The sequence below is a fragment of the Pygocentrus nattereri genome, chromosome 4 (genome assembly GCF_015220715.1).
Source record: "Pygocentrus nattereri isolate fPygNat1 chromosome 4, fPygNat1.pri, whole genome shotgun sequence".
Classification (NCBI taxonomy): Eukaryota; Metazoa; Chordata; class Actinopteri; order Characiformes; family Serrasalmidae; genus Pygocentrus; species Pygocentrus nattereri.
This window is the reverse complement of record NC_051214.1, coordinates 25,687,397-25,700,221: the sequence shown is the minus strand read 5'-3', so window position 1 is coordinate 25,700,221 and position 12,825 is coordinate 25,687,397. Positions and strand designations below refer to the sequence as shown.

Sequence of the window (12,825 nt, the reverse complement as noted above, 5' to 3'; positions counted from 1 at the left end):
CATTACATACACAGTGAAGGAAAGCTGATGTTTCTTATTTCAGTGTTCCATCAAATATTCTATTTTCCAGTTTTTGACAATTTTTAAATGTCTGTTGCCCTTTGAACCAAAAGAAGTGACCTAGAATGACTAGGAAAAATTTCTGGTTCCATTGACTTACATTATTATTTTGGAGGTCTTGCTCCGACAACAGCAAGAAGTCGCCTCCCAACATTCGCCTAAAAGTGTCCCATTCGCAAATGACACTCCGACACACCCACTGCACACAACATATACACTGCCATTTTGTTAAGTACACCTGCCTTTGAAGCTCACTGGCCATTTTATCAGGTCCACTTGCCATATAGGAGCACTTTGTAGTTCTACAGTTACAGACTATAGTCCATCTGTTTCTCTGTATACTTTGTCAGCCCTGTTAGCTTATTCCCTGTTCTTCAGTGGTCAGGGCTTCCACAGGACCACCAAAAAGCAGGTATTATTTGGGTGGTGGATCATTCTCAGTGACACTGACGTGGTGGCGGTGTGTTAGTGTGTGTTGCGCTGGTCTGAGTGGATCAGACACAGCAGCGCTGCTGGAGCTTTTAAACTGCTCAGTGTCACTGCTGGACTGAGAATAGTCCACCAACCAGCTAACAGTGTCATTTGGGTAGCATCCTATGACCACTGAAGAAAGACTAGAGGATGACCAACACAAACTGTGGAGTAAGCAATTAGCTACTGTCTCTGACTTTACAATCTACAAAGGTTAAAGGTCAACAAGGTAGGAGTGTCTAACAGAGTGGACATTGAGAGGAGTGTTTAAAAACTGGGTCTGACTAAAGTGTCAGTTAGAGGGGTATACAGCACCACAGAACTGGGCTGTGGAGCAGTGAAACTGCATGCTCTGGAGTGATGGTGGACCTTCCAGTATTGTTAGGATGAGCTGGAGTCACCCAGAACCGACGTCAGTACCTGACCTCACTAAAGCTCTTTTGACTGAATGCAATCAAGTCCTCACAGCAATGGTGCAAAGGCTGGAAGATATTTTGTTTAGCATCTCCAGTGATTTGCTTCTCTCTCTTTATCTTTCTCTGGGTTAGTGTGTCTGTGTGTTCGTCTGATCACTCTGCTCCCTCAGATGAGCAGAGGCGCTAAGCTGCAAACACTCTTCCAAAGCCTCAGCGGCTGTGTGTGTGTGTGTGTGTCCTCACAGCTTAACTCCAGCAAGAAAATGCTTGGTACTCCAGCAGGATCAGAGAGTGCCTTTTTAATTATAGCCCATCTTCTGTTCATATGCTTATGGTGGCCAATTTTCTCAGCATGTTCTCTCCAAGCCCCCCCCTTCATTTCTGAAAGAAGGGATGCAGAGCAAAGGACATAAACAACAGCTTTACTGAAGCTGTCATTTTCTGTGTGTGTCTGTGTGTGTGTGTGTGTGTCTGTGTGTGTGTGTGTGTGTCTGTGTGTGTGTGTGTGTGTGTGTGTGTGTGTGTGTGTGTGTGTGTGTGTGTGTGTGTGTGTGTGTGTGTGTGTGTGTGTTGCTGGTATGCTCTCAGCTGTTCCACTGCCCTGCTTTTCTCTCTGCTCCAGCCTAATGTGACTGTACACTACTTTACAGGACTGACTGAGTGTGCATGTATGCGTGCGTGTTCGTATTTTAGTGACGTGTTGATCACAAATAAGTCGGCCCTTTTGGATGAACAACAGAAGTTGACTCACTTTTTTTGGTGGGGGGTGGGGGGGTGGGGGAATACAAAACAAATGACACTGCAGAATCTAAAACAAACTGTAACCATTTCAAATTCACTATTCAAATTTAAGCAAATTTGTGACACTGACCATGTTTGTACAAAAACCCCACCAGGGAATTCTTTAGACATTGGACAAAAAGTGGCAGCTTTTCATGTCTAATAACAAAGAGGCTTGAGCTACTGGGACTGCATATTCAGATGAGCTAATGCTAAAGCTCACATTGGAGCTAAGAAAACTCACTTTAACATTGTTCTGCAATGTTATTCATCATTAGGCATCATATTAAAGTGAGCTTTAGTAAGTAGAGTAAACTAGATCAGGTTTAGCTGGCACTGAACATCTTGCAGAGTTTGATCCAAGACTTTTTCAGGCATGTGTCAAGCTTTACACAAGCTTCAGTCACGGCTCTTCACATCTCTTAGAGTAATAATTCAGAGTAATTAACAATGTGTCGTTCTCACTGCAGGTTTACACTTGCGAGTTTCATTGAGGAAGCAGCACTTACAGGCAATTGTGATTGGCTGAGAGGCATGTCAATCATTATTTTCCAAACAGTCAACTGTTATCAAATAAGAGGAATCATTTGCCTACTTCATATGTCAGAAAGCAAACAATCTCTCTCTCTCTCTCTCTCTCTCTCTCTCTCTCATCCTCTGTTTCAACACACACTGTTCACTTCCCATCCTTACTTTTTTCACTTTCATTTTCACTCCCTTTTCTTTGGTGCACACTGCCCCCAGTGTCAACAAGTGCGCTCTGGCCTTAAACCCAACACCCATAAGACGTCCACTCTGACACATGGACAAACAGATGTGTTTCTCTCTTTCTCTCTTTTAATCTATGCTCTGTTTCTCTTTACTCCATCCCTTCTTTAACTGCTTCCTTTCTCTGTGTCTGTCTCACATGTGTGAAAGGCCAGGCAGCATGTTCATGTGGACCAGACCCAACATCTGTCCAGCCACAGCTGCCTGCGTTTCTTTTCTGTCTCTCTCTGTTTCTACTCCACTTATTGATGCTGTATGGAAGCTTTTGTGTGGAAAACAAATGCAGGCCTACCACAGCCTTTACAGGACTCTCTTAACATTGATTAGTTTTATCTGAGGAGGTAATATAATTTAGTTGATTCTCTACAAGATCTGTGATTTTAATCCAGATATATATCCGCAATTGCCTTTGTTTTCAGATGTCTGACAGTACTGATGAATACATGACCTTCTAGAAGTAATAGCTAACAACCAGAGATGCAGGAAGGTGTTTTAAGTTGAAGCTATTGTCTGTAACCTACATGTGACAAGCGATGTCTTCATAGTGGCTATTCTTGCATTTTGTGTGATGTCATACTGTATAATCACCATGATTTGCCTTCAATTTGCTGTGCTTTGTGAATGATTCACCTGCAAGACGTGACAGAAGCCAAGAGTGACGGGAGACTACACAGACATTTAATTCAGTATTTTAAGGCCAGGAGCCCCTGCACTGTATAGTTTAGTGTTTCTCTCTGCTGTTCACACCTCGTTCAATTCAACCGGATTAATTAGCTAATAATATCAGGTATTTTAACCAGGGAAACACAGTTATGCAGTGCAGGGGTTTCAGGACTGGAGCTGAACTCTGCACTAAATGCACTAGCAGACTTACAGAATCACGTCTCTCAAAACACAGCGTAGTTTTCTGACCCATGACATTCAGTCTTATATTTAATGTTTCTGTTTCTCCATTCAAACATTTAAATCTCCAGAAATAGAGAGTAAAGTTATAGCGGCTGTTTGCAGCTCCGTTGGGGGGACAAATGTTCATCTCTTGGCTGGTAACATTAGTGAAAGTCATCTAAAGGCTAGCACTGTTGACATCTGGGTTAATTAGCTGATGTCATTACCCTCCTATGATGACAAAGAGGTTTTTCTCCTCCTTAGGCAACAGCATGGGATCCTTTACTCACCCTGATGTAAAGAGTCCGTTGGTTTATGCACTCAGTAGGGAAGAGGGGTTGTGTATGAGAAAAATATAAATGTCAGGAAAACACAAATTTGGCAGCTTTCAACAAGTTTAAGTGGGACCAGGAGTTAAGGGGAAACGGTATAAGGATCACAGCTTATTTTATCTGCTTTGTCTAGGTAACGTTTTTCAAAGTAAGTTGAGTAATTTTAACCATCTCTGACCTCTAGTTATGTTCGTGTGGTGCAGCAAAGCCAGAAATTCGGTCCCCATATATATCAGAACAAAAACTCAAAAAACCTTTTCAACCTATATTCAATTGAATACACTAAAAAGACAAGATATTTAATGTTCAAACAGATAAACTTTATTGTTTTTTGCAAATATTCGCTCATTTTGAGTTTGACGCCTGCAACACGTTCCAAAGAAGTTCGGACAAGGGCAACAAAAGACTGGGAAAGTTGAGGAATGCTCAAAAAACACCTGTTTGGAACATTCCACAGGTGAACAGGTTAATTGGAAACAGGTGAGTGTCATGATTGGGTATAAAGGGGGCATCTCCGAAAGGCTCATTCGTTCACAAGCAAGGATGGGGTGAGGTTCACCACTTTGTGAATAACAGCGTGAGCAAATAGTCCAACAGTTTAAGAACATTTCTCACTGTACAATTGCAAGGAATTTAGGGATTTCATCATCTACAGTCCATAATATCATCAAAAGATTCAGAGAATCTGGAAAAATCTTTGCAAGTAGGCAACAAGGCAGAAAACCAACATTGAATGTCCATGACCTTTGACCCCTCAGGCGGCAATGCAACCGACATCATTCTGTAAGGGATATTACCACATGGGCTCAGGACACTTCAGAAAACCACTGTCAGTGAACACAGTTCGTCGCTCCATCTACAAGTGCAAGTTAAAACTCTGGCATGCAAAGCGAAAGCCAAATATCAACAACACCCAGAAACGCCGCCGGCTTCTCTGGGCCTGAGCTCATCTGAGATGGACTCACGCAAAGTGGAAAAGTGTCCTGTGGTCTGACGAGTCCACATTTCAGATTGTTTTTGGAAATCAAAGAGGAAAAGGACAGTCCGGATTGTTATCAGCGCAAAGTTCAAAAGCCAGCATCTCTGATGGTGTGGGGGTGTGTTAGTGCCCATGGCATGGGTAACTTGCACATCTGTGAAGGCACCATTAATGCTGAAAGGTACATACAGGTTTTGGAGCAACATATGCTGCCATCCAAGCAACGTCTTTTTCAGGGACGTTCCTGCTTATTTCAGCAAGATAATGCCAAGCCACATTCTGCACGTGTTACAACAGCGTGGCTTCGTAGTAAAAGAGTGTGGGTACTAGACTGGCCTGCCTGCAGTCCAGACCTGTCTCCCATTGAAAATGTGTGGCGCATTATGAAGCACAAAATACAACAACGGAGACCCCGGACTGTTGAGCAACTGAAGTTGTACATCAAGCAAGAATGGGAAAGAATTCCACCTGCAAAGCTTTAACAATTAATGTCCTCAGTTCCCAAACGCTTATTGAGTGTTGTTAAAAGGAAAGGTGATGTAACACAGTGGTAAACATGCCCCTGTCCCAACTTCTTTGGAACATGTTGCAGGCATCAAATTCAAAATGAGTGAATATTTGCAAAAAACAATAAAGTTTATCAGTTTGAACATTAAATATCTTGTCTTTGTAGTGTATTAAATTGAATATAGGTTGAAAAGGTTCATTACAAATCATTGTATTCTATTTTTTCTATTTATGTTTTACACAACGTACCAACTTCATTGGAACTGGGGTTGTGTATATATATATATATATATATATATATATATATATATATATATATATATATATATATATATATATATGTGTGTGTGTGTGTGTGTGTGTGTGTGTGTGTGTGTGTGTGTGTCAAGACATATTGTTTGCTATATACATAGAATACAAAGACAAGATGTGCACTTGACTACTGTTCTATGCAGTCACTCACCTGCTGCGGCTTTGCATTGAAGGTGTGTGTTCTTGTTCACGCTGTCGATCCCTCTCCCTGTCTCTATCTCTGTCTCTGTCTCGGGGTCTCTCCCTCTCTTTCTCTCTCTCCCTCTTTTTGTCGTGACGAGTGTAGTATTCCCACGCTTTGGCACTGTCCAACATATTAGGCCAGGAGGCCATAGCACTCATCAGTGGTGGGTACACACCTGGACAGGTCAAGAAAGAATAGAGGAAGCTGATTAGACAGAGTCACGAACACAGTAATGTACATTACAGACCAAAACTGGAACAAGCAGTAATATAAGTAAAAATATCTTACAATCAAAGAAATGTTCATTTCTGTTCATTGCCATAATTTAACCATCATCCATTATTCTATTGGTTTGCAGTAGTAATGCACAATGAAATCAGTCACAAATGATTAGATTTAACCAATATTTAAATGCATTCTGGATGAACAATCTGTTTAGGTGATGCTGAGCTACTAATCTAAATATCTGCCTTTTATTTATTTTACTACATTTGTAACCTACATCAAATAAATGTTGTATTTTTTAAATACAAAGAAATTTCTGCTGTGCTAGATCTACCCCGGTCAACTGTAAGTGCTATTATTATTATAGAAAAGAAACGTGTAGGAGTAACAACAGTGTAGTGCTGAAGCCCACAGCGCCTAAACACACATCTTCTGTTGCATCACTCACTACAGATTTCCAAACTGCCTCTGGAAGCAGGGCTGAAAGATTAATTAATTAAGTTTTTATATTGAAATTGCACTTTAAGAGAGAGCAATTTCAATTTTTTTCAAATTGCAAGAGCTGCAAATTAATAAGCTACATTATCAAAAATCTATCTCTAGTTTTAAGTGGGGATATTTAACCTAATAATATATATAACAGAGTTGCATACTGCCTGTAGAGTTAGACCAAACAGAGACAACTAAATAGCTATCTGTTTTGACATTATAACCACAAATCACTGGCTTTCTGGCACACTATATTGAGGGGGTCAAGCCCCAAACCAGATATTCTGGTCTTCTTGGCAAAAAAGGACTGAACATTAATTTATACATAGTAATCACAATTCAAACTTTAGTCGTAATATTAGTCAGAAAAATTACAATTAGATATTTTCACCGAATCGTTTAGTCCTATCTGGAAGCAACATCATCACAAGTCCTGGGAGTCCATGTGAATGTATCTCGTATGACCACCATCTGCCTGCAGCGGCGAGGCACATTTCCAGCAAAAAAAATCCTGGATTTACAGACAAAGCCTTTGGTTCTGTGCTAATGTGCCTATCACTACCTATTCTCTCTAGAAAAAAACATCATGCAATTCTTTACAGCATTAGTGTTGCTGTCCTGTCTAAAATATCTCAGATGGTGCAACCTAAAAACACATGCTACCTTCTCAAGTTTTTAGTACTAAAGTACAACTGTGATTGATGTTCAGGTTGACCTCAGTTGCTGGAAATTACAATGAGTCAGAAACGAGTTTCCACAGGGTTGTTTGAAGTGAGGCAGGCTGAGTTCTATGAGGAGGGTCAACGTTTCACAATAAACTAAATCTGCAATCATTATCCAAACACTTCCCCTGACTGATTCAGGGAGAAAGGGAGAAGGAAATTTCAGAAAACAACAAGGCCTGCTCAAAGCACGCCTATGACTGAGTATTTGGGACACACTCCGCACACTCACTAAATCAGAATAGGCCATGAAAGCTTACTGAGACCACTGTAGCAAACACAGCGAACGAATAAGCTTTGCCATCACCACTACAAGTAGAGGTTAATGGGGCTACTGCATACTGAATGGCATTCTCATTTGTCTGTGTGTGTGTGTGTGTGTGTGTGTGTGTGTGTGTGTGTGTGTGTGTGTGTGTGTGTGTGTGTGTGTGTGTGTGTCCTTGTTAACCTCTGCGTACAGTAATGACGTGTGTTGGGGAAATGCTTGCAGTGCAGTTCTACTCTCAGTGACTGGAACAGCAACTCTCCTCAGCTTTACTCTGTCTGAGTACAGTAATGATGAGGTGGATATCATCTACAGTACTGAGCAGAACTTAGAGACCACCCTAAATTTATCTCATTTCCAACCAAAACACCCATTAAGTTATATATTTTACAAGATGTATTTCTGAGGAGATTAGATAAAAGATTTGCATAAGGAAGGAGAAGGTCAAATGAGACTCCTTACAACCATGCAAGACCTGGTAGACCACCAAAACCATCAATATCAGGTAAACACCTAAGGACCTAAAGTTTTCATCTTTGAACGAGAGGAGAAAACCAAACTACACCCAGGTGTTTCTGTCCATCCTTCCACTGTGAGAAGATGACTCAGCGTCATGAGTCTAAAAAGTGATGTAAAGCTGTCTAGTCGGTCTTACTGAGAAAAGAAAATAGATTAAAAAATAAGAAAATAATGTGTTAATCAAACAAAGAAGCTGCTGGCATTGTGAGAACAATGGGCCTCGTTCTCCAAAGTCTTCCTAAGTTTCTTCTTTAATTAGTTTTTTGAGAAAAGCCCTAGAAAAAGTCTGTTACAATCACGATGTGTTCCTAAAATGCAGAATTGTTCACACTTTTGTGCTCTTCAGTACGGAGCCCTGCTGGTGACATTATAAATAAAAATAATAAGTGGCCACACCTTAATAACACGTGGAAATGAGATCCTAATGTGTGGCAATGACTTAGTAAGGCATGGGAATGAGATGGAGAGTGGTGGCCATGAGTTAACTGTCTTGTTCCTACACCTTACTAAGCTGTCAGGATGTCACCAGCAGGGCTCTGTAAGGGAGCTCAGCCTTTTAAACCTACCTATTTGCTTGAACTAGGTGCCTGGCCTCCTTTCTCTGCTGAAAGTTCATTAATGGCTGGGCTGAATTTCTGAGCTGAGCTATAAGGTGTTTCTATTGGTTGAACTGCAGCTGAAATAGTTAGTGTATTTGGTGATATGACTATGTGGAACTGCATACAACTGTGTAAAACTGAGGTGTAACCACTGTCCCATAGATTGCTGGGGTAGAAGAGTCAGAGCACACATTACTTTGCAGTGCTTGCTGGGGACTGTAGTGCAGTGCATTGTAAAACGGCTGAATACTAAAAGAAAATTTAAATACTTTTGTGGGTCGGATAGGATCAGGCCAGGATCAGGCCAGGATCAGGCCAGGATCAGACCAGGATCAGGCCAGGATCAGACCAGGATCAGACCAGGATCAGGCCAGGATCAGGCCAGGATCAGGCCAGGATCAGGCCAGGATCAGGCCCACGGGGCTTGTGTTTGACACATGGGACTTGGATTGCAAGGAACAGATAATGCAACCAATTTCTAAGACTGAACTTTCGTGAAAATTTCCTGACTTCTTTAAAAAACTGAAAGCAAATCTAAAAAAAAGTTCAATTCTATTTAGTTGTTGAGGCTTCTATACAAATGTGATTTATATCTATTTTCTTAATGCTGCAAAAACAAGGAGCTGTATGTAATGGCCATTATGATAATTTAAATGAATGAAGCATGGTCTCCGATTTTTGCACAGTACTGTATACACTTAGTAAACTAACTGCCACTGTGTCAGTCAGACAAACACATGTTCGTATGCATGTGGGGCATAAATAACAGCTGTATTTCTGAACAGCTTTGATTGGCAACTCAGGATGTGCGATGCTCCAATTACAGCGATCCAAATTCAATATTTTCCCACCATTCACTAGACTTTAGGAAATTTCACCAGGAAAAGATTCCTGAGACACAGACTTGAACTCACACACAATTGTTTACACATTTGCTTTCCCACACACACGCAGAGCCAACAAAAATGCTAACAGTTCCATCAGCAACACTTAATTTCCCAACCATCACTGCAGGGCTGGTGGCTGGAGCTTTATGGATGTGACCTCAGTGATCACTGGGCTCTGACTGAGATTATTATCTATTGATAATGTAATGGATAATAATTGAGACTCTACTCTTAACTTCTTAACCCTATCAAACCGAACATCTGACTGGAGATCTGTTCTCCAAGCCTCATAGTCATTTAAATCTGCCATCATGCCGAGTTACATGTGCACATTGGCCATTGGCTGTGTGTGATCGTGTTTTCTATCAATGTATAAAACAGATTAAACAGCAGAAATAGTCACATTTTTGCAATTAATGTACAGTGGGGAGCAAAGCCTGAGAAAACAAGAGAAAATTCGTCAGGTGCAACAGAAAGATTTTCATTGTAATTACTACTATCAGGATAAGAACCTGAAATGCTTTTAAAAAGTAGATTCTAACATGAATTCTAAAATTTTTTAATTTCTTAGACTTTGATGCATCCTTTGCTTGTATTAATGACCATGTGCACTCAAGCTGGCTGGACTCCACAAGTTTTTGCAAAAGAGTTTTCTGATCAAATCCTTCTGAGAGGTGTCTGAACATGAGCTTCAATGGAAGAGATAAGACAAAAAAAAACATTTTTTTTTTTTACTTAGGCCTTAACATGTTCAATATGACAATTTTACTTAAATTTGAGTAATAACCTAGAAATAGTGCAGAATTTGTCCTTCATTTTATTTTTAAAACATTTTTTTTTATCATAAAGGGTTTTGTGTTATAGAAATCACAATATACAAAAGACAAACAGCCCCATACCCACCCATGCCACCCATCCTCCAGACCTACATCACTAAGACAAAGCTGTACAAATACCAACATTATATAAAAAACTGAGGTGCTGTAACTTAAAATAAATTCCATTTCATCCACATATGTCAGGAAGAGCTGCCAAATCCTACAAATCTCTGTACAGATGCTTGAAGAGAGCATCTCATCTTCTCCAACTTGAGATATCACATAACCTCTTTGATCCACTGAGAATAATTAGGGGGAAGAGGGTCCTTCCACCTAAGCAGTATTAATCGCCAATATGAGTATTTGGCGGTGCAACACCAAATAATGCAATAGAAGAATAGCAGCTAATTGGTACTTCCAGAATTATAGAGATATATAAAATATATTAAAAAATATATTAAAAAACTGATTTCTAAAGAGGAAATTCCAAAATGTTCTTTTCATTATTTCTAAGTTTAAATGAGAAAAACAAAAAAAACCAAAACAGATTTTCAGTGTGAACTCAAGACTTTTAGACCCGACTGTAGCTTCAGTAACTGTTTACATTATAATGGGGGAAAAAATGTGATCTACATGACTGACTGTGGTTTGAGTATTTCAGAAACTGCTAATCTCCTGTGATTTCCCACACAACAAACACATGGTGCCAACCTGCCTTGTGTCAACAGTTCAAGCCAGTAGTGATCGTGTAATGGTGTTTTCTTGGCACGCATTGGGCCCCTGATATCAACTGTATATCCCCCATCATAAGATCTGAATCCAACAGAGCACTTTGGGATGTGATAGAACGAGTGATAGTGCAGCCAACAAATCTGCAGCAATTAAGTGATGTAATCATGTCTACGTGGACTTGAATATCTAAGGCATGTTTCCTGTACCTTGTTAAATCCATGGCACAAAGAATCCAGGCTGTCCTACCCAATATTAGAATGGTGTTCCTAATAAAGTGTCCGGTCAGTGTATGTAATAGTGACAGCAAGTACACAGAAGCAAGTAAAATTATCGCATAAAACTGTATTGTGTGATATGCTTTGATGCATCATACCTGCAGAAAAGCGGTACAATGGGGCGGAATGGCTTCCTCTTGAACGAGCACTGCAAAAGTAGAGATGATAACCATCAAATTACAGTAATGAGAACAAGTATTCAGTTTTTTTTCGTTATTTAAAGTATTCCCAGTGCGCACATACATACATACATACATACATACATACATACATACATACATACATACACTACTGACAAAAAGTTTGGGATATTTGGCTTTTGGGTGAAATTTCAGGAGGAACCTAAAATGCAACTCTAACCTTTACAGGTGAAGTTAATGTGGCCTTCTCTAAACTTTTCAATGCACATGTCCAGCTGTTCAATGTTTCAGTACTTTTTGCACAACTTGCTGTTCTCAAATAAGGAGCTTAATGGCAAGATGGTGGTGGTGGTGTTACAGTGTGGGCAGATGTGTCTAGTCAAAACAAAACTGCTCTACACTTTGTGAACAGTACATTGACCAGCCCATACTACTGAATAACATCATTAATCCAGTCATCGTGCCACTGCATGAACAACACAGGCCTAATTTCATCTTCATGGACCACAATATTCCAGCTCATCGAGGTTGCATCATTAGGGAATGGCTGCTGGAGACTGGGGTATCTCAAATGGAATGGCCTGCACTTTCTCCAGACCTGAATCCCATAGAAAACCTATGGGATCAGCTGAGTCGCCATGTAGAGGCTCATAACTCTGTACCCCAGAACCTCAATGATCTGAGGGCCACCCTTCAAGAAGAGTGGGATGCTATGCCTCAGCAGACAATGAGTTGACTTGTGATCAGCAAGAGACTGTCAAGCTGTAATTGATGCTCAAGGGCACATGACCAGTTATTCAGACATCGACATTTTTTGTTGGGGTTTACCCACCACTGTTGTTGGCTTTTGTTTCAATAAATTGTTTGAGATGAGGACGTCACCATTGCATGCTTCTACTTAAATGCCATACTTTAATAATATAATATCACTGTAGCACACACACTTTATATTTACTCACATGATGTATGTATTCAAAAGCATAAACAAAGACATGTTTAAAAAACAGAACTGAAGAACTGAAAATTCAAGTATTCAAACACCACATAAATAGTTTGTTTCAAAGCCACTGCTGGAATTTACAGCTTCTAGACATTTACGGTAAGAAGTGATTAGCTTTCTGCAGCACTGTGGTTCAATTTCAGCTAATTAGTCTTTGCAAACCATCTTTTCCAAGGTTACAAGGGTCCTGCTGATGGACTTCAATGGGATTAAAGTCTGGAGACTGGTCATAAGCTTGGCTTGGTATCGTTTTGTTGAAATCTTCATCACTTCTTTCATGTTTCCTTCAATGACGTGTAATTTACCAGCACTCTTTGCAGAGATGCAGCATATGCATACCACAATGCTCCCACCTCCTTACTTCACTGTGGATACGGTGTTAGGATCATACGCACATCCCTTTTTTCCATGATGAGCTGAATTATTGAGTATTTGTTGTTTTGTCTGTTCTGAGTCCGTT

At 40.2% G+C, this 12,825-nt stretch overlaps 1 protein-coding gene across 3 annotated transcripts in view; it reads right to left on the bottom strand.

Annotated features, from left to right (window-relative positions):
* The window catches only part of fip1l1a (FIP1 like 1a (S. cerevisiae)), a 55,849-nt gene that overhangs the window by 6,205 nt on the left and 36,819 nt on the right, over positions 1–12,825 (bottom strand). For all 3 annotated transcript variants that reach the window (XM_017687982.2, XM_017687988.2, XM_017687995.2), the window contains exons 13-14: positions 11,324–11,373; positions 5,662–5,869 (exon numbers count right to left, since the gene is read on the bottom strand). In XM_017687982.2, the coding sequence (XP_017543471.1) occupies positions 5,662–5,869; positions 11,324–11,373 (258 nt within the window). The remainder of the gene's footprint in view (positions 1–5,661; positions 5,870–11,323; positions 11,374–12,825) is intronic.